This window comes from Aythya fuligula, chromosome 5 (genome assembly GCF_009819795.1).
Source record: "Aythya fuligula isolate bAytFul2 chromosome 5, bAytFul2.pri, whole genome shotgun sequence".
Classification (NCBI taxonomy): Eukaryota; Metazoa; Chordata; class Aves; order Anseriformes; family Anatidae; genus Aythya; species Aythya fuligula.
In genome coordinates this window covers 7,825,856-7,848,302 of record NC_045563.1, presented here as the reverse complement: position 1 = coordinate 7,848,302, position 22,447 = coordinate 7,825,856, and the positions used below count along the sequence as shown (strand labels likewise).

General features: G+C 41.3%; 1 protein-coding gene across 2 annotated transcripts in view; it reads right to left on the bottom strand.

Annotated features, from left to right (window-relative positions):
* BRF1 (BRF1 RNA polymerase III transcription initiation factor subunit) overlaps positions 1 to 22,447 on the bottom strand; it is a 171,991-nt gene that overhangs the window by 100,170 nt on the left and 49,374 nt on the right. For both annotated transcript variants that reach the window (XM_032187558.1, XM_032187560.1), the window contains exon 4: positions 131 to 162. In XM_032187558.1, the coding sequence (XP_032043449.1) occupies positions 131 to 162 (32 nt within the window). The remainder of the gene's footprint in view (positions 1 to 130; positions 163 to 22,447) is intronic.

The window sequence follows — 22,447 nt, the reverse complement described above, 5'->3', positions numbered from 1 at the left end:
GATTTTCCAAACTAGAATTTTTACAGAGAAATTAAAACATCCCAAATAGCCCATGCTGACAGCTCTTCACTTGAAATTAATCAAAGTTTAACAATTCAGCAAAAGTTTCAAACAAAAATAGATACAATACCTGGAGAAGATCACTGAGGTCAAGTAACATGTCTGTGAAGAAGTCAAGGAATACACACTCTTGTTGACTGTGACAGCATTTCTAAGTGTCATGAGCAACCCAAACAAGGAAGAAACAAACCCAGGTTAAACTGCAGCATAAACCAAATGCAGGTGAGGTGCGTGGATGCAGTGCTTCTGCTAAGAGCCAGCACCCAGCTAACAGGTCAGCTGCCCAAAAAATCCTGCCTGCACTTGCTGAAGTTCTTGCACAAGCTGCCTGTGTAATGTGATGGTCTGAAAGAAAAGCCAATACCTTGTGTGACTTACAAATACTCACCATATATCGTAGCCTAGGAAGAAAACAGTAACAATGATATTAGTAATGAGATAAATACTTTCCCACTTCAGGAGTATAAAGATCATCCATCTCCTTTGCTAGCTCAAGAGTCAGGGATCCCATTGCACTGAAAAACAGTTGGAAGAGCAAACTAGGAAAATGGCAATGCATTTTTTTTTTTTTTTTGCCTTCATCTAGCATGACTTGCCAAAGATTTAGGAACAGAAAGCCACTTTGGCTACTCGTTCTTCTGACCAGGGCAATCAGCTGTTATCTTTGAATCACTGAATCATTAAGGTTGGAAAAAAAAAACAACTTCAAGATCATCTGGTCCAACCACTGAGTTCACTGTAATCCTATATTGTTACAACTAAAAGACCAGGTCACCATTTACTATACCTTATGAGCACATTTGAGACTTACAACAGACCAAAAACAAGCCAAAACCACAAGTTACCACCGGATTTTACTGAAAGTAAGCACATTTAGAAATGCATTGTCTTAATAACACCTAAAACCAAACCCAAACAAACATTAAGCTTAAAGTGCAAAGGTAGCCCTGTCGCTGATAGCAAAGCAACAATCACAGGCTCGATCCATCGGCCACTCCTTTACCAGTCAGAAAGGAGTTCCGGTATTGCCATTAAAAGCAGTGTCAAAGTAAAACATATGAGAGACAGAGGAAGGCAAAGGAAACACGTATGCAGAGGTATATGCAAATTTTTGTATGTAACAATGTGTGAAGAAATTGAGTATTAAGAAATAGAGGGACATCAGTCTAGTTTGGTACACCACTATAATACAAATATTAGCGTATGTTGTTTTTAAGGTATTGTTGGAGGACAAACTTCTAAGTATCAGCCATGGAAGAAGACTAATTCAGCTAATAGAGTCAGTTTATGCATACACATTTGTCTCACTAAAAATATTTATCCTTGAGCATTTCTATCCTTAGTTTGCATTTAAAATTATAGGAACTTAGCATTCCAAATTCGCTACAAAATTCAATACATTATGTTAATAATATTTGGTGAAAGTTGTCAGCATTAAAAAACACACAGTAGGTCTGTTTGGATAATTTATTAGGTAAGACCTCACCAAGTCTCTGAAAAAATCCCAAATTTATTATAAATAACGTTATGCAAGATATCAAAGTAATCTTAAATTTTAAGACAGTATGGGAATTGCTAACTAAACCAATCTGTAAGAAATGGAGCTTAGAAATCTACGCAGAGCAATACGGAATTCAGTGCAGCTTTTTGGTCAAAGTGGTGAGAAAAAAGAAACCGAATGAGTTTAGTAATGAATCTGCCAAGCAACCACAGCTCTTGACAGCTCCTCAAACAGATCTAGAAAGACATCACCAATTTTATGCTTGAGAAATACTCTAGACCTAAAAACATTCTTGGCTCGTTACTGACTTGAAGTGTCTGGTTGTAATATGCCCACTTGGAGATACTTTCACCACTGAGATAACTGAAAGTTATTACTTCTATTTGATAGACTTCATCACTATTTAGGGGGGGAAATAAAGAAATACATAAAGAAACCAGAAAAAAAGCAGCTTACAGGTTCCTGAAACACCAAAGTGGGCAGACACGTTGCCCTTGAGGCTGCCTACTGCCACTGCAGATAGAGAATCACTGCCAGAGGCTAATGCAGATCTCAGGTGAAAGAGAAAGCTACATTTCTAACCTAGGCATTTCTATTAGAGTTATGAAATGTGTGCAGCAAAGTCTTCTTCATCCTCCTCAAACTGCTAAAAACACTTTGGTGGAAGAGCTAAACTTAATAACACACTACAAGTGCCCAGATTTTATTACTGTAAGAAAAATCAAATCCCCCTTTTTGTCTAAGTAAGGAGAAACAGAGAACGTGCATGCAGCTGTAGGGACAACAGATGAGAGCTAAGAAGTTGGGAAATTCACTTGCAGGGTTCAGGCAACTCTGAGACAATTTGGAGCTACACTACAGATGCTTTAGCATGCAGTTGCTTTGCTCCGTAGAGAAGTTAGTTCAAGTGTCCACTGAAACTGTAAAAGCAAAGGTCACCGTAAAAATGTGGCATTTCTGGATTTCATTTAAGGTAGCCTCCAGCAATCCCTCTCAATGATTCGATGTGTATGCAGTTGCTACGGCGAAGCAAAAGCAAAGGGGAAACTTGAGTCATGCAGTAGCAATGGGTTGGCCTTTACTATGAATATTGTGAGCACAATTATCAGCAGGAAGTAGTTGTAAAAACAGGCTGTTGTTTTTAAACTCCTTTTCAGAGCTGGAACAGTTCAGGAGAACACACAACAGCTGAAAGCAGCAGATAATACTTAATATGTATTCAAAAATTATACAACCCAAAGATAAATGTTTTCTTTGAAGCCAGAAGAAAACAATGATAATTTTACATATGGAGCCTGCTAGCACACAGGAAAGTTCTCAAAGGGACAGAAAGCTACCGATATTGCAGATACACACATGCAAAATGACAGAATATAAACACAAGGGGGGCAAGGTTATAAATGCACCCAATTTTATTTTATTTTTAAAAAGTTTTAATGGTTTCAGCTGCTTTTCTTTTGCTATTTTTAGCTAATTTCACCAAGGTATGCAACTGATTGTCCATCACATGGAAACTTTAAAATCAAAACGAGAGGAGTCTAAAGGCTTAACTTCAAAAGATTTAATTCAAGGGAATCCTTTGACCAACATGATGCAAGAGGTCAGTCTGAGTGGTCACAGCACTCCCTTTCTGCCTTTATAATCTGGTAATCTGGGGATAATGTGAGAGCACAATGAATCACAGCAATAATGATCTCATTCTCAGCACCAGAGGAAACAAAAGTTCATGATGAAATGAATACTACCGGAAACCTAAAACCCCAAATACCAAAACAAGAATGCATTTGTCCTTTAGACAGGCCCACATTTTATGTATTCCAGCAATTCTGAAGTACTTATATGGAGAAAAATCCCCTAGGTTTTGGGTATCATTAAGCAGGAGGCAAAACTGCCATTTGACAAAGTCATGTACAGAAATGCAGGAATAACTGTGCCCCTCCTAAAAACATCTTGGTTTTAATGTTTGACAAAGTCTACAGTAATCAGGAAACCCTCAAACAATTTTGTGGGGTTTTACTGTGTCAATTTTAGTGTGTCAAGGATCTTGCACTACTTGCCCTGTCATGCTTGGGAGATACAGGCACGTATGCACAGCATGGAGAAGGCAGAGTCTGGGTTTGGTTGGTGGGGCTTTGTGTTTTGCATTCTCTTTTGGGGTTTATCTGGGGGTCATGGTGTTTATTTTATTTTTAAAGTTTTCTTAAGTTACCCTCTAAACTTATTATTATTATTTTTTTTTTTTTTACAAGCGTACTACAAAATGTGTCACAGCCCAGAAAGTTTAATGCCAAGGAATCATGACTGCAAGCTACTCAGCAGAAATGTGACGTCCCTAAATCCTGTGCTGTCCACTGATGAAGCTCCACCTTCTTTGTTTGAAGCTAAAATGCTTTCTGCTTCTAACAAAAAACTCCTCACAGATCCACTAGGTATATAAAATAATTAAATTTGAATTCTCTCTGTATTCAACAAGAACATTTCAGCTGGCAGCAAACAACCAAACAAAAAAGGCAAAGTTTAATAAGAAAGGTGACTGGAAAGCAAACAAGAAGTTCTGAATGTTAATTTTTTCCCCTTCAAATTCTAAACAAAACTAATTATTTACAGTTTTGAATACACTATGTAAGAGACATGAACTTCCCAGCAGCACTTACAATAACAAACATATGCAGATAAGATAAAAGTGGGTGGACAAAGAAGTACAGTGATATCAGGGAAAAAAAAAATTAGTGACTGCATTTGCCTGGCCCTGAACCTAATTTTCCATCACCCTTTCCATCAACATCCTTGTCCTTCCATATTTTCATACAGCTAGCCATGTCTGATTATGACTTATCGCAATTACATGTCTGCTGCTTTACAAACTTTCGCCATTTTAATTAGCAATTAATTAAAACTGACCGACAGCACTAATTGTTTTAAGTAAACATTTCTCTTCCTAACTTCGTTGAACTAACAGGATTAGAAAATAATAACAAAAGCCAATTCTTTTGTAGAAAACTCATTTCTCATAACTCTAATAACGCTTTGCCTTGAGGCCGAAATCCTATGGAGACAGTTTCTGAAGTTTCCTAAGCTTGCAATTCTGTCTGTGCAAAGAACAAGACTGCACAGCACAGTCTGCACTTCAGTATAAAGACAGCACTTAAAAACATTCCTAATGCCATTTTCATAAAAAGCCATCTTTATTTATGTGCAGATCAATGCATGAGAAAAAAAAAAGGGCTAGATTTTGGTCTGTATGGGTTCTTCCTTTTGTTCTTCTTTTCACATAACTGCAGGTCTGCATGCCATAAAACTATATCCTAAAATCCCTAGTTGTTAAGGACAAAAAGCGCTGCCGGACTCCTTCCCCAGGTCAATCATTGTTTCTCCCATAGCTGCTCCCTTTTAGTGCGTGGAACACCTTTATCTTAATAGTTACAACAAAGTCAGCGGTGGTAATTCAGCGCTGCACAGCCACCTAGGCAGATCTATTAAAAAGGAGACAGACATTTCAGGCTGCATTCAGCCTGCCCGATTTTAGCAGTAATTGAAATGGGGAGAAAAGTAGCTTTCTGGCTCACCTAGGATCTGAATTAGCCTCTGACACCAATTCTCTTTCTCCTCCTCTATCCCCAGCGATTGCAGACAAAATCTAGGGCAACTGGGCTGCTGACTTCGGCGCCACCACCAGCGAGATGGGATGAATCCACCGCCTGCAAGCTACATTAAACTTCCAGCTCCCTGATGCACGTACAGTTCAGCCTTTACAAAATTAATGCTGTAGCTTTTCTTAATAATTGTCTTCAGACACATCCCCCTTTACAGTACCGTTTTCAAAAGCATGCCAGGCTAGCTGAATATTCAGTGAGCGTTCAGCACTTTTCCAAATGCTTCCCTTAGAGAATAGTCTTCAAAGAGCTCCAGCTCGGCTCTAGTCCTAGTGTTACTGACTTCAAGTAGGTAACCTGCTTTGTGTGATATTACAAAGTATTTACATAGTCGCATGTAAATTTATTCACAGTGCAACACAACCAAAAAAGTAAAAAAAAAAAAAAAAAAAAAAAAAAGATCCTAAAATGTTTGTCAACTCTCAATTATTCAGGACATTAGACGGATAAACTACACAAGGAATATGTGAACTCTGGCACTGAGAGATAATCTAGTTAGTACACTTTAGGAAAAGAAAATTAAGGCATAGTCTGAAAGTGTAAATGTTAATTTTAAAGGTTTTAGAGACAAGTTGATCTATAACCTGGGTGATGTGATGATGTACAAACAGTTGGCTACCATCAAAAAACAAAAAGTCTCCCAAGAAGAAAGAGACCCCTTCCCCTGAACAAGCACCGGTGAGGTTGGTAGGAGAAGCAGGTTAAAAGAAGAGTGGAGCTGGCGGACAAGAACAGGAGAGTGGCACCAGGAAAGGAGTAGAGCTGAGGCTGCAGGAGAAAAAGAAATAGTAAATAGGAAAAATCACTGCAGAAAACATCGTGAGTCTGAAGAAAGTTCAAGCACATAAGCAGGTATGAAGCTGCACAGTCCAAAAACCCTGCACAGAATGGCCATTTAGTAATAGAAGGACATAAAAAAGCAGCTGGGAAGGAGGACAATAGTAACGATTTAGGTAAAAGTAAAGCAGTTTAGTCTTCTCTTTCCCCTGTATCCAGAGTCTATAAAGGTTATGACTTGTACCAACATTGAAAGAAATTTCACAAAATGTAAGATTTGGAAGAATTACTCTGAGCTGACAATCAGGTATTCAGCACAGCACGTGGCAGGTAAGCTTGCAGCTGGCAGAGAGAAAAGTGGAAGAAAGGAGCAGAGAAAATCATTCCCTGCCCAGCAGTGGCAAAGGAAAACCAGAGCTGCCGTGAGCCTTTACACTCTGCTGTTCAGAAAAGTCCAAATGGAAGTGTTTGGAAAGATCTGGGGGAGGCGGAGGGGATAAAAGATAAGGCTATGGTTTGTCTGGCACTTGACACCACCACAAACAAAGAGAATAATCTCAGCCTTGCTCCAACTGGCTTGATTGTTACTTGTCACCACCCCTTTCCCTGGACTGCTGTTTGTGCAGCAATAGGGCACACCAGCCGAGGGAACTGTCTGATATAAATACACTCCCCTCCCTTTTTTTTTTTTTGGGCCTGTTTTCAACTGGATTAACTCCCCCCCAGTTCACACATAACTGCACAAACACCTGGGCTGATACAGGGCAGGGGACGGACTGGGGGAGGAACACCCAGCCAAGGGCAGAGCTCGATGATTTCTTTCTGAAGCCGCGCCAGCTCACCCTGGCTCAAAGCATTCATCCCAACTGCAGCCCCAGCCAATCTCCCCGTCACCCAGCCCACCTTCTCCAATTTCTCTTTCAAGTAATGCTGTTTGCAGAGTCCTCCCCGGCTGGCTCCAAAACACAACGCCCCACCTTATCTGAAAGAGAAACCTTAAAACAAATAAGGAGCAGAAGTCTGCAGAATAACTGCTTTATAGTATATCACGATTTTGTGAAGCTGGCTAACACCTTTGTTTTAGGCACATACACAATTCCCGTGCCAAAATTCATCGTAGTATTGCTCTGGTGTACACATGGTAACGCCCAGCTCTACCTTTAGAAATGTACCATTGCCCTGCTCTGTTAAACTAGAACAAAACCAAATTGTATCGGTGCAGAATGTTTTACATTTTCCATGCTAGAAGCCAAGCGTTACATCTTTCCTTTCATGCCCACGCTGAGTCTAATGCACTGGTATTAACTGCTCCTGGGAGAATTAGCTCAACAGAATTTTGCAGGGATGGGAGCGCGGCAGCTGCTGTACAACTGCGCTGGGACACAGCGGAGTTTGCCCAGAATCTCAAACACTGCTCTCCTGCCACTATCAATGAACTTGATTTATCCGTGCACATGCATTATCCAATATCTCACACGTAAAACACCGCCACTCAGCAGGAAGTTTCTGACGCTGGAGGCTTTATTTTAAAAAATAAGAGCACGGCTTTAAACAGAAATTAATTGCATCCTCGCCATTCTGAGGCTGCTGACTCCTTAATGGCCTTTGCTAGAAAGTCCAGCAGTTGGTTGTGTTCAGGTTCCCCTTGTAAAAGGTCTTTAATAGGATCACATCAACCTGTATCACGTAACACAGTGATGGAATAAAGCTGTCCCAAGCCCTTCTGTAGCAGTTGCAGGTGGGCACATGCCTGCAGGAGCCCCTTTCAATCACCAAAAGTGCACCAAAGGGTGCCCTTGGATTCAGAAAGCAGGTAGAAGAGGCACACGTGTCCCACAGCAGGGTATTCCTGTTGGCCAGCAACCCCCACTCTTGGCAGGTGAGGAGGCTCTGCACTCCCAGTTACCCAAATCCACAGAGATCTGGTGGGAAACAGCGATCGTGGTGGCTTTGTGCACGTGGCCAGCTCCCTGCTAGGGCATGGATGTGGCAACACTTCCACAAACACCACCAAACTTAATTAGTGCTCAAAGCACGTCTGATTAAAGGCACTGCTCCAATCACCCACCTGCCTTTGGAACACATCTTAAAAACAACACAGAGCTGTAAGCTCGGTGTTCAGCGCTACTTTATCAGCCTCGCTTGGAAGTCAGTACAACGTGCCACTTTTACGCTGGCTGAACTCCACAAAGCGCTCTGGTTTAGTCACCTTTCAATAAAACAAATCAAAAACATGGAGCTCAACTGATGCATTGTATCAATGGGTTGGGGAAGTCTCAACCCATGCTTTCACTTTAAGAAATGCCTACACTAAACATAAAAAAAATCCTACATCAGACCATTAGCCGTAGGAGAAACCTACATAAGTAGTAACAGCACAGAGGTGTACACAATTTGCTATCTCATTAAGAATTTATGTTTTCTAAATCAGACTTGCATTGCAGTTCATAAATAACAGCTTATCCCAAATGAGTTACTAAAAAAAGCATTTTGCCAAATAAAGCTTAAGGCATTTTGCACAGGTTATGCTTCAGACTACTGCTGTAAGAGTATCTGAGGGACATTTATTTGGAAGTGTGTGGGCAGAAAACTCGTGTTACTTCCTCAGACAGCTCGCCAGGTATCTTGGGATGCAGCAGCAAACACTGGCAAGAGAGTTAGCGTGTTTGAATTGACCAACCTGTGACAAGACATGATATGCAACCTTGTCTTCACTTCTACTTCCCAGCAATGCACAAAGGAGAGATTACCGCTAGCTGTCACGGTCAGGGTGAGAAGATATCTTCACTTCCTGCAAGCCGAGGCTCAAGAAGAAAAAGATGAAGGAGAAGGGGGAAAAAAAACAACCACCAACAACAACTTAATAGTTTTCCTAACTTAAAATTGATATTTTATAGTTTTAAAGTACCTTTCAGGGTAAGGGACAAGCGATACATCACGCTTTGAAATGGATACAGTTCTCAGCATGACACATTCCCCTTCAAGGACATAAAACACCAGATTTTAAATTTAAAGCAAATTTATGTCTTGAAAAGTTGTCCCCAAAACAAGATTAAATTTGGTCCTTGAGCAAGTATAACACTGCAGGTGGAGGGAGGAGTTCCCATATCAGGGCAGAAAGACAACATATCTGAGATTTTAAGGTAGCTAACTTTTCAGAGAGTTCAATTACTACAGTAAATCTTCATGATGATCTATTCAGCTGGGAAAATACAGTCACAGGCATTTGATACACTTTCCACTTTATCTATATGAAAGGCTGGGAAAATAGAAGTTTCTCCTTTGGAATCAGTTTTCCCCAAGAAAATGAAAGGCATAGCCCAGAGGGACGCTGGGCTGTGGTTCAGGACACTGGGTTTCTGTTTCCAGTGCTCCCAATGCACTGCAAAACACATTTTATCCTTCTATCTTATGGTTTTTATATCTAAAAAAAAATAATAAAAAATAGTTCTCCCTTCCTTTAAGATAAAATGCTTAAATCTTCTTAATTATCTTACTATTATAATAAACATTTTCACTCTGGGGCTCCCAAGTATCTCCAAAGGGTCAGAGAAAAGAAGCTGTCAACTGTATTTTTGGTGTAATGTACCATTAGTTAGCTTTATGGTCAATCATTATTTTTCAGACCATCTCCTTGCCCTTGAGAGACCCAGGCTATACCCTGCCTTAATGCAGTGCTTTAATATAACTGGTGGGTTATGCAAATTTGCCCACCTGTCCAAAACATGCAACGAGGGCTTAAGAGCTAAATTACATACTGAGTTCCTTATGATGAAAATAGATGCAATGCATATCGGATATTCACCCCCAAGTATGCCAGTTCTAATTTCCACAGATCTGTTATCCAAAACACATAGCTAAGGAGCTCTTGTATTAACCCTGCCGCATCCCTTTATTCAGTTTAAAATTTGAGTTTTGCACCAATTTACTAAAATCACTTTGAACATACACGTACCAAGTGTTTTAAAAAGGTAAAGCAAGAGTCAACTCCTTGTTATTGGGTTACTCATGTTTATGAAGGGATCCTTAAGGAGCAAAAGGAAAACACTTTTGGGGTGAGGCATGGGGTGGGGAGAGCAGGGCTGGAAGTGGCCAGAATACACATACAAATGTCCTACTGAAAATTCAAATCCTCAGTAAGCAGTCTGCTGCAATTCTCTACTTGTCATGGATATTGCAGTTCTGTTGACATTACTGTCAATATTTACTTCGCTTAAACAGGAACTCCCACAGCATCTCAGTACAATGCTGCACAGAACCAGTTAGCGAACACACTGAAGGTAATTTACTTGCAAATGCCATTTCTCACATTCTTAAAAGTTAACAACCTTCATTAAATGGTTTTAATCAAGATGGAAAACGAGGAATATTTTCTTCAAGTGTCATTTTAACTTTTATCCCTGTATTATCTTTTGAATGCCGTAGCAATGGCAAGCACTTATCTCATGTCTCCCTTACAGCACAGAGGCTGCTCTTTCATTATCAGTTTTAAGAAGCTGTAAACTTATCTCAGCTGCTGGAATTCTTCGCCAGAAAAAAAAAAAAAAAAAATCAGTAGTGATGTACATATCATCTGCCTCTGGGAAAATAAAAACTGCCAGCGATATGCTGGGAAAGATCTCTTTAGACTCCTTTCACACAGTCTTGCAGCATTTTTATTGTAACCAAGCAGTGTAATTTCAAATAACATTCTGCAGCACGCTGGCTGCAAGCGCCTAAAATACATCTCTGCTCCGAACAACAACTGAGAGTGCTATTGTGGGTCCCGTGTTTACAGCTGCTTGCTGATTTTGTCATATTTGCAGAGCTTTCAAGAAAAATGATAACTTCTTTCCCCCTACTGCCAAGACGTACAAATTCAGCGCAGACTTCTGATAAGCTCAGCACAACAGCACCAGTGAGCCTTCAGAACCTGCTCTTTGTCACAATTTTAGCTAAAAATATGGTTGGAAAGGTATATTCCAGGGTCTTCATGAAATCACAAAAAGGAACAGTGTGCAGGGACAGGACTCTGATGTTTGGGAGGCAGCGTGCTGCTGGGTGCCCAAGGGACATGTGTCTGCACCATGGTACTGCCCTGCTGAGCAAGACACTTGGCTTCACCTCTGTGCCTCCCTTGCTCTGATATTGGGAGATGAGGATTGTAATGCCGACCTCCTCCACTTAACACTGCAAATTTTACCCCTCAGCTAGGAGGGAGCAAACTGGAGTTACAGCCCTGCTGCCAGAGCTGCTTATGTATTGGGTCATCACAATCTTACATAATAAATACATTAAAAAAAACAAACAGAGGAACAACCTGAGAGAAAAGTATGCACCCTCTCAGCCAAAAAGCCTGACCATTCACCTAGAAAAGCTTCCTCTTTGCTCTCCTCCTCGCCCCACAGCTGTGGTGCTTGGGCTTGCACAGCACCCACAGCTTCAGAAGGAGAAGGGCCATGGCCAGGCCCCGACCGCTCCCTCGGCCTTGACACCCCTCAGGGAGTGAACCCCGGCCTGCTGCTGCTCTGGGAGGGCCTTCAGGCACCAGCCCCAAAAATCAGCAAGCACCTGCCCCTGTGTTGCCCACCAGAAGAGAGATGAGATGGTCTCTGTGCAGGACTGGCCAAAAAACAGAACAACTGAGGAGGGCAGCGCGGAGGCGCCACAGGCGCGGTGTTACCAACCCATGAAGTTCAGGTGGCAACCTGGCTGATGGCATGGGGGACATGAAGACATGGCCTGCCACAGTGCTCAAAGCCAAACTGCTGAGACATTACGATTGAGATCTGTGAGGTAAGCACAGAATTGGCTGGGCTGCCAGGCTCCAAGGGCTGTGACGAGTGGTACAAAGCCCAGCTTGCAGACGGTTACTCCAGGCACCCCTCGGGGCCAAGCTGTCTTCACTCAGAAGGAGACGCCAAGGCAGAAGGCACCGCAGGCAGGTCTGCAATGCCATCATGCTGGGGAAGCAGTCAGTGCACCAGGAGGGAGGTCATTATAAAAGCCAAGTTCAGAGGAACCTTTGCGACTTGGAGAACAGGGCTGGCAGGCACTGCATCTGCCTTTGAGTTTAAGAAGTCTTCTGCCTGAGGCATTACAACCCCTTGCTACAGTGCAGGTGGGGACTGACCGGCTCTGAACAGCTCACAGAAAAGGATATAGAGGTCCCCATGGACAAGGGGAGCAGGAGTAAGCAGCACACTCTTCCATCAAGAAAGACCAAGCACTGTCTTTACCTCACGATGGTGTGCAGAGAAGACTGAGCCAGATTCTTCTTGGACACGGTGACAGCACAAAAGGCAACTGATGCAAGTTGCAGCAAGGCAAAATCTGATTAGATACTAGGAAGAAAAATATTTACCATGAAGCGAGCAAAACACTGCAATACATAGTCCAGAGAGAGTAGGATATGTCCGTCATTAGAGACGACCAAAACTCAGCTTGAGTAGGGCTTCAGTGATCTAATGAGGATGTGAGTGGAGAATTGGAGCAGATGATCTCCAGAGGCCCCCTCCAATCTAAATTATTCTGTGATCCTACAGAGAGCACAGGCATTGTCTCTTCTGCATTTTCTAAGTTTCAAATACATTGCCTATGTAAGCATTTCCCTGTATGCATCCCACCGTCTCTGTCTGCTAGGAAACTGATGGAAAAATCTCTATTTTCTCTTCCCTTCCACCCTAGAGCCCTCTGAATACGTTGGTGGGAGGGATTCTTGTGAACAAATACTTTTTTCAAGCAATATTTTTTACAGCTTCTGTTTTTGACACTGTCCTCTGCTTCTGGATGCTGCAACTCCTCAGCCAACATTCTTGGCTCTTGATCTTGCTCCCAACTTTTCCAGTTGCAACAGTAGGAAAGTGACTTGCTTACAGCTCCACTGGGAGGGCTGCCAACATTATCAGCAAAAAAACAAGGACTGGAGCACCCTTGTTTCATCACTGAATGACTTCAAGAAACAGCTGAAACGATGAAGCCATCAGTTCCAGGACTGGGGAATGAATAGAGTAGCAACTAATGCTTGAGGTTTTTTCTTTGCCACAGCAGAAGTCTAGATTCTAGGTGGAAGATAACAAGTAGAGATGGATAAATATAATACTGAAAGCATACAAAAGTATTTTTCAGCTGAGAAAAGTGTTATCTGAATATGCACTGGAAGTAATTATTGGCAATGAACTGGGTCCTCCAGATGCAGTAAGAATGCAGTGATTTGGGAGTCCCTAAGAAACAGCAGCACAGATGTAGTCCATCTGTTGCATTCCCTAGAAGACTAATCCTTTAAGGACCAGAAATTGTCATATAGAAAAGAAAATTTAACTTAGATCCTGCAGAAGGTAATGGCACTCACATGGGAAACCCAAACTTTCAACTCCAGATAAGTACAGAATAGGATGTTCTCCAGTGTCAGGTACCAACTGAGACCCAGCAGCTGAAAACTCCATATGTTTCTTCAAAAAACTTCCTCGGTAATAACTTACAATTATTTTATGACTTTTCCCTCAGCTCCCTGAAGATGAAGGATGGCCCACTGGTAATTTCAACAGCACATTTCAAATAGAAATATTCTCAGTGCAGACTGCCCAGCCTTTTTGCCCAACAGGAAAAGTCACAGAAAAGAGCATCTACAGCCTCACAACCTTTGGAGCTGAACAGGCAGAACTTCATTACTCCGAAGGCATGGCTTCATTAGGGAGAAAATAAATAAACTGTTCTTAATGCAAGTTAGCTAAAAGGGGACAAAATCCTTGCAAAGTAAGGGCACAGTGGTAATTTCTCACAAACCAGCGCGTTCAGGCAACGTCTCAAATTTTCTGCAGTCTAACCTGAACCATCAGCTCTTTGTTTGTCCCACAATAGGGCCACACAGTACAGTACCTGAAGTGACAATAACAACGTTGTTTCCTCTTGGAAACTGCAAGGCCAAAAGGCTCTCTACAAGCACAATATAAAGTTAAAAGGACCAATTACAGAATGAAAAAAAAAAACACCACCACAATGGCAGAACACATAAAGGTGAGAAAATCTCCTGACAATAAGACAGAGGCAATTTCTGGAGTGGTTTTTTTTTTTTTTTTTTTTTTTTTTTTTTTAATATATTGTAATATATTTGTGTATTTCAGTCAGTACATGTCACATTGCTGAATATGCCTTTTTAATGCCTTATTTTCTCACCATATTATTTTTTCAGCTTATATACTTAAAAGGTTTTCCCCTCTTTCAAAACTTGCTTTTCATCATTAGTAATTTGTATGCGGTATGAGAAATTACATTATAGATACATTTACCGTTCCTCCCTGCTTATCAATACAAAGAGAATTTGAAGAGCACTGATTTCTACTGTCTAGGAATAAAATCTTATTTTTGGCAGACAAGATGCTCCACCATTGAAGAAACAGTTATATATCTCCATTTAAAAACACAGATTAGCAAATCTCATAGCACTTTACCAACACATGCAGTCAAAACATTACTGATACTACTGTGTTTCTCCCAAACTGGAAGGATGTTGAAAACTTAAATGATTCACTTACAGCTGATCTAAAGACGAGAGCTCTGCAATTTATGTTTTATTGTCAAATGTTTAAAGGATCAAGTCTAAATAAAATACACAATACACTAGCTTCAAAGCACACATTATCTTCAACATCTTATTTCCAATTAGCAAGTCAAAATAAAGAAGGCATGGGGAACATTTGGCTTCAAATGCAGAGCTTGGAAGAAATCAAGATTTTGGATGTTTGGGTCTCATTTAAGACTCCCATTTTCCCCAAACTACTGAAACTGAATAATATGGAAAAATTCTCTTTCTCAAGGGGGAAAATAGCAGCTATACCACCATGTGACTGGGTATTACATCATTCAGTCTTACAACAATACTGAGCCAATCTGGCAGTTAAATTTAGAAGATATTCTCCTTCTCCTTTGAGGAAGGACACGGACTTGCCATAAAGGCAGGCTAATAATGAGAAGGTTAGGAAAGGCTCAGCTCACAGTTATACTTGCCATATTACAAAATGCTAGAAATCCTTGATTGCATTTCCAGTATGAAGCTTGCGTATGAAGATTACAGCATGCAAACAAAATCCTAGTGACAAACATCTGAAGAAATAAGAGAGCTCTTGAAGAGTTTTTGTTTGTTTTACTATTTTTTAAAAGGCTTATACTTTATTAGGATCTAAGAAATCATTCTCAGGACTACTTCCAAGATAGAAGGAAAGACCAGTATGAAAATGACTTGTACTTTTCCAAAACAAATTCAAAAGGTGACACTGTTTCTCTGATACACCTTTAATTTATTCTTAAAACATTAAGAAGTGCAAGACAAAAAAAAAAAGTGTAAGACTTAAGAGGATGATGAAAGCAGAAACAGTTTTAGAAGACCTCAAGTTAAAGCAGTATTTGCAGACAGCAAGCATATTAGCGCTTATAGCTTTCAATTCCGTGGATTTTATTTACCCTATTTTGTATTACCTATCTTAATTAAACTATTTAAGAATATGAATTTGCCTGCTAAGGCATCATTCTTACTGCATTAAAATGCAAATATACAGTCTTCAAAATGATTTTAATGGAAGAGAGCATTTAATTTTCTAATTGATTTCCAAAGTATTAAAATGCAGAAATCATTAGTGATGGCTACAATCAGGAATATTTTTCAGCGAACGCATCAAAAGCATTAACAGTAATTGATCGTGTTTGCTACCAGGATTTATTTAGACAAAGCATCAGGTAACATTTTTTTTTTTTTCTCCTTTCAAAAAAGGGGAAGGTGGGGGTGCAGAGAAGGAAGAGGAAGCTTCTTCTCCACATCCCTCACCACATCCAGCATATCCTCTGACAAAAGCAATAACGTGCTATACAATGACCGGCCACACCACACCGCTTTGTATTTAGCTAGTGTTTGCAACGTATTAACTCCCATCAGGGCAAAACGCTCCCCATTTATAATGCTGCTTTTGCTGACATCAGCAGCAGAATTCAGATGCAGGGAGAAACTTCTGAATTAAGCAGAGCCAACCCAGTCATTTCCTCTTTTAAACAAGCTTTAAGAGATTGTTAAATATTTATTTTCACAACCATGCAAGGACTGCTGAAGGTCAAAGACATCAGAGGTGGGATCCCCTTCCTTATCGCCCCTCCTTTGTATTTGTTTCACTTGAAGGAGGCCCCTCTGCCATCACATTTCTCTCCCCTCATCCATCACCCCCTCTATCCACCCAGAACTCGCCCTGCCTTCCCTCACCTCATTAGCTCCTGGGGCTCTGCCACCGTGTTTCAAAGCCTCACCCCCACTCTGTGCTGCTGGTATCTGAGGGCCGCAGTCCCCAGCATTTGTACCCCACTACTGCCAATGCCTCCACAGCTTTCCTGTTCTTGTTTCTTTCCTCGTTTTACCTCCACCACGGGAATGTCTCATCAGTTCAGAAACCCCAAACTGGAAGCCACTTACTAAGAGGGCAGACTATGCAATGAATTTAAGCAGACTGTTATTGCACGCATAAAAAATCTGGCCCAGGTTCTTCTGCTGTAAGTATTTCTGTGCTACACAAGGCCCGACGCAGTGACAGAGCACGGGGCTGCCAAACAATAAGCATTTGTTCTACCTGCCCATAACACAACTCAAACCCACAGCAACAAAGGCTTCGGTGGGCCTAATCCATAAGTTTTCAGAGCAAAGCTTGTTCCTTCCTTCCCAAGAGGGACAATGACTGCTGGCTGTGTCCCAGCACGGACAGGTATGATGGGCAAGGGCAAAGTACCTGCAAAAAATTAAAACAATCTAGGTGCAACAGCTCTACTGCGAGCAAAAGCTCTGTTTTTAGCAGTCACATCCATCAGTGTGCTTGGAGAAAGAACTGCCTAGAGACAGACTTGAAACACTCTGCTCTGTAAAGCAGAGAAAAAAAAAAAGGACTTCTGCAGTCAAATTTCAGAAGAGGATTATTTTGACCTTTACTGCTCAAAATTTCACTTGAATGGGAAAAACAGAAATAGCAAAACTATCAAAAACTGCCTAATCTGTAATCTTTATAGGCCATCTTGTGACCCTGTCCCCCCCCTCTGTCTCTGCAGACACTTTGTTTAACGCTGCATTATGGAAAAGTTGACAATTTGAGCCACCTGCTGGGTGCCAGCATCCTGAGGGGAAAAAGTTGGTCACTCTTCCACACAGAAGCTGTGAGAATTTTGACACCGCATTTGATGAGAGCAGGACCAGGTGTCCCCCGCACCCGCCAGCCCCAGAGGTCAAACAACTTTTCTATCCTGCGTTAGTAGCAAGTTCATAAAAGAGCAGATTTTCAGAGTGTGCAGTTCTTAAACAAAACGTTAGCCTCAATACACACAGACATGCAAAATTACAGTCCTCCTGCTTCTTCTGGATGATATATTTAGAAATCCTATTAGCTGGAGAGATCAACATTCTTATCTGAATTTCCAGGATGCTGTAACATGCAAAATTAGAGCAGCTCTCTTAAGTGGGTCAATTATCACTACTGCACTTACAGCAGCTTTTCCCCTCCCTCCCCGCAGCATCCATAACGGGCATTAAGCAGGAGAATTGAAACAGCAAGATGGTGAGTTGACACACTCCACAATGTAAGGCTCCCTTCCCTTTTTATATTTCCAAAATCTTAAAGGAACAAAGAAAATCACCCAAGTACTGAATCTCCACTTTAAAATCACGGTGTCCCTCTGGGAAGCTTCAATAACTTTCAGAGGCAGGACACCCTGGGGGATAACGCTGTTCGCCAGTCACACTCCTTATTTTCCTGCCACTTGGTATGACTCAGAAGTGAAGTTTTTGGCTTTTTTTTTTTTTGTCCCTGAGGGACAAGAGGAGAAGCTGAGGGCCACTCAGCTTCTGTTCCTCTGGGGCAGAGCCATTCCACCAGTCTGAAAGGCTTCAGGTCATTTTCTTCTGAGCTAATTCTCATTAAAAGACACTGCAAACCACCAGATACACGTGGAACAAAACTGTGCGTTAAATGCAAGTACCCAGCAACATTTTAGATACTACAAAGACGTTCACAGGGGACTGACAGGAACAGCACAAGGCCTAAGGGAAACACAGGCTCTTCTGCCTGGCAAGATACCTTTGAGTGAGGCAGCTCCGACTGTCCCAACAAGTCCAGCAGCGCAGAGCAGCACCAGGAGCAGCCCCTGCAGTGTGGGGATGAGAATGGAGCTGGCTCACCTGGAAGATGGAGGACTGGCCCCAGATGCCTGCAGGTGGACAATGCTTTTCAAACAAGCACCCATATGCAATAGCTAGAGCAGTGGCCACAGATTTTCCTCCCAAAACAGAGTTAATCTCTCAATAGCATTTTGTATGGGTTCAGATTCATGACAAAAGCAGAGAGAGAACAAGCCTGCATACGGCATCAAATGAGCACATGGAAAGGAAAACATGTCCATCCTTGCCATCAATGGGAAACATTAAACATCCTCTCAGAAGCGTACTTGCATCTATGGCAAAAAAAAAAAAAGTGTGAGGCAGTATTGTCAAGTGAAAAAATATGATTTTTTCATATACACGGAAAAGGAGACTGGATATGCTGGCTTCAGGTCATGAGTCCTGCTGTTGAAATCCAGCAGTCCCAACCCTGGCTGGAGGAAAGGGTTGGAAAGGCTGGAGAACTAGAGGAGAAAACAAACGGAGGTGCTGTTTAGAAACAGCACCTCTTCAATTTAGCTGAAACTAAATTTCTGTTGCTATACCGGCCTTCTTCATTATAACTCTAGCACTTTCACCTATGGTATCAAAAAGGAATCACACAAGCCACATACTACAAAATATATGAGCTCTTTGGAAACAGATGCAACTAATATGGGACAACAAGAGCTGCACTGTATTTAACGTGACAAGTTTTCATTAACAGGGTGAGACTCTCCCAATTAAAATCCAGCCACAAAAAAAGCTTGCCAATTTTAAAACTTCATTCTGAAGTGCAGTGGACAAGGCTATTCTAAGACTAAGTCCTAGCACCTTTCTAGGAAGTAAGACCACAGCATCTTTTACCACAAAAATAGTCTAGTGAAATGAAGCCATTTGCTTTGGTACATATTACACGCATTTTTAACTATACAATTTAAAATCAGTTTTTAATATCTTATGCCTTTGTCAAATTCAACACTTGGGCAAACTACATTTTGACCGCAATCATATTTAATCAAGAAATCAGTGACTAAAAAGACTGTCCATAAGCAAAGAGAAATAGAAACTATTTTTATTAACTTCCCTAACTAGAGCTCTGAAATTTTGTTGATTAAAGAAAATCTCATTTCAAAAGTTAACTTTTTAATTGGGAACATTAGGGCCTGCTGGCTTCCTGGAAGCTTAGCAGAGGTCAACAGATTGCTGGAGATCTAATTTTTCATTTCTAATAAAGAAGGAAGTCTTGCCCTTTTCCTTGCTAAGATGGACCTTGAAGTGTTAGCAGGGGAACAAAGATGTATCCATCAAAGGCTCTCATGGTGAGGCTGCACAAAGCCTCCCATGACAGTATGGAAGCCAACAGAACCTGACACTGCTCTAAAGGAAATTAGCTGAACACCTCTTGCAAAATCCAAAAAGGAAGAAAGGTTCAGTGGCTACTGCCTAATCCAGGAGAAAAGAAACCAATTCCTTGCTCCATCTCAGATTTTCTGGGTAACTTTGAATGTGTCACTTAGCTTCTGTTCTGCACCTGGAAAATGAAGATAAATACTCTCAACTTCCCTTACTGTGACATGAAAATAAACACATTAAACCGGGAGGCATTCAAATAGCTTGGCAATAGAGTGCAAGTACTGCAGACAAATAGGAAATAACAAAGTACTGCCCCATTCAGTGAAGAGATGCCCAGGTTTTTTTCCCAAACCCTTGCCTGCTGGCATCCTGCATTGCCTCTGTGATCCTTCCTCAAACAAAAGGGTGGCTCGGGGGCAGAGGAAGCAGGGGAGGAAAAGTGCCTGACACTTTCTAACCCAGCACAAGTTTACACACAAGAAACCAAGGCACCAAACTTTCTCCTGTCAGCCTTAAACTCCCAACGCTTACATTTAAGAGGTGTTTTTCTTGAATGTTTGGCAGAAAGGCTCTCCATGAACAATCCAGAGAAAAGGTCTCATTTGGCTACCCTGCACTGACCATGGGAGGAGCCCACATCTTTCCTCTGACTACAAAACACCACTGAAGCCACCTGAATAACATGGACATCAAGCTGAGAAGGCTGCCCAGGGGGAAAAACCTGCCCTGAACTTACCTCTGCAGGCAAACACTGGGATATTTACACAAGATAGCTGGTGAGGGAACTTTGTGAGGACTCCTCATGTGGAAAAGGTTTTATTTACTAAGGTCTAGTATGACAGGATTTGGTTTACAGCTAAGGGTGCATTTTCCAAAGAGCATCAAAGGGGAAAAAAAAGGGAAAAAAAAGGTGGTGATGGAGATAAAAGGTATCTACCATGCAAAATGTTACTCATAAAAAGCCCAGGTGGCAGCATTGGAAAATATTACAAACAGAACTGTGGACAGTCGTACAGTTTTTATCGCAGTTGCATACAGTAAAAAGGATCACAAACAAAATGAAATGTGCCTCGATTTAAACAAACCGATATCCCACCTGGAAAGCCCTAGCCAGCCTCCCATTGTTTCTGGGTGACCCCGGGGCAGCCGCAGCCTGCGGCCCGGCCCGAAGCCACTCCAAGCGCGGCCTGGCGCTTCCCAACTTCTCCCTCCGGGAACAGCAGGACCAGCGAAAGAGCCCTTTGTTTCCATTCAAACATATGTAGGGGTGGAAAAGCTGTTCAAAACATTAAAGAGAAACAACTGAGGACTGTTACTATTCCAAGAAACAAATTACCAGCCCTAGCCGGCAGTGCCCTGAGTGCTCGCAGTGCCAGCTGAAGTCAGATGTCGCTGGAAGTGCTCAGAGCTGCTCAGCCCCGGCAGACCCGATGGTTTAAAACCAGCAACCCCTCCATACAGGTTTTTATTTTTTTTCTTTTTCTCTGACACTGATTACACAGACACGTTTTACAAAGAGAATAATAAATTAAAGCTTTGAGAGGTAGCTTGCCCAAAGGATGAAACCCCTCCCAAATCCAGCTAATGGCTAGCGAGCTGTCTTCCTTTGGAGCATTACCACTGACAAGTAACATAAACAAGGTAAAGGAAAAGCTGTGTCAAAGTTACTGCACTGTGGGTTTGTGTCAAATAAGCTAAAAGCCATCAACTGATGTAAAATGAACTCGGATCTCAGATGAAGTGTTAATCTTTCCAAAGAACTGTAAATAAAAGCTGTACTTGTAATCATTTTTGAAACTGAAAAAAATAGTTCTATAACTTAAAGAAAACAAACTGTTATTTGTATTACATGAGTATTTTGCATTTTGCTATTAATTCAACAACACATAAGAAACAAGGAGAACTTAATGTTTTTCTGTTTCAGACTGAGGTTATTCAGGCATAATTCCGACTGCACCAGCAGACTTGGCTAGAGTTTTCCTCACATTTTCACAGAGGCTGGCTGGCAACATGTACATTATGAAAAAAAGAATAAGCAGATATCCACATAAGATTAATACATTCCATTCCCTCAAACTGAGTTCAATGCAGACAATTAAATCCTGTTCTCCCTCTCCAAATGCTTCCCACTCCTTTGGTCCTGGCACTGGTGAGTGCACGCCACCATTTCTCATCACTTCAGCCCCTGGCTATATTTGAGTATAACTCCCCAGGACACATACATATTTTGCTCCTTCTGCCATCACATATATTTATTTTAAATGCATTGTCTTCCATTTCAAAGGCTAATCTGTTCCCATCAAATCTCTCTTGCCTCTATGACTCCAGTCACTCCACTCACGCAGGCCACCCAAAACCATGGCATTATCTTTAAGCCCCAAAAATGCTGCTCTTCGCATCTTCTTCCATGTTATCTCTTTCCTCTAAAATATGTTCAAAGTCTTTAACTTCCTTTTCTAAACTTCTCCCAAATAATTTCTTCATAAGAGTTCTACATCCAACACAATGACAATGAACATTTTAAAGTCTGTAAATCTTCTTAGCAGTGTTATATAAACCTAAAAGTGTTACAAATATTGTATATATTTTGTACATCACATTTCTTCTCTTTACGTGCTATCCTCTACTGATTTCTCCACAAGACCAAAACCAACTGCAGGCTTATTACCCTGAACATGCATCTTTGTTCTTGCTAAAGCATCTCACCACTTTGCCATTCTCTATACCTGCTCTTGGTCTTTCTTGCTGTGGGAGCAAGTCTGCCTCCTATAGCACATCTGTATATTGACAGATCTAGGCTGGAAACAAATATAACACACTGATAATGATCATCATAATTAATCTGTGGAGATGCGAATGTATTTTAGTTTCAAAGGCCAGCAATATGTACCTGTCTCTCCCAGGTTTTCAAACTTCTAATGAAAGGGTAAGAAACCAGAAAAGCAATATATGATTCAATGTTCA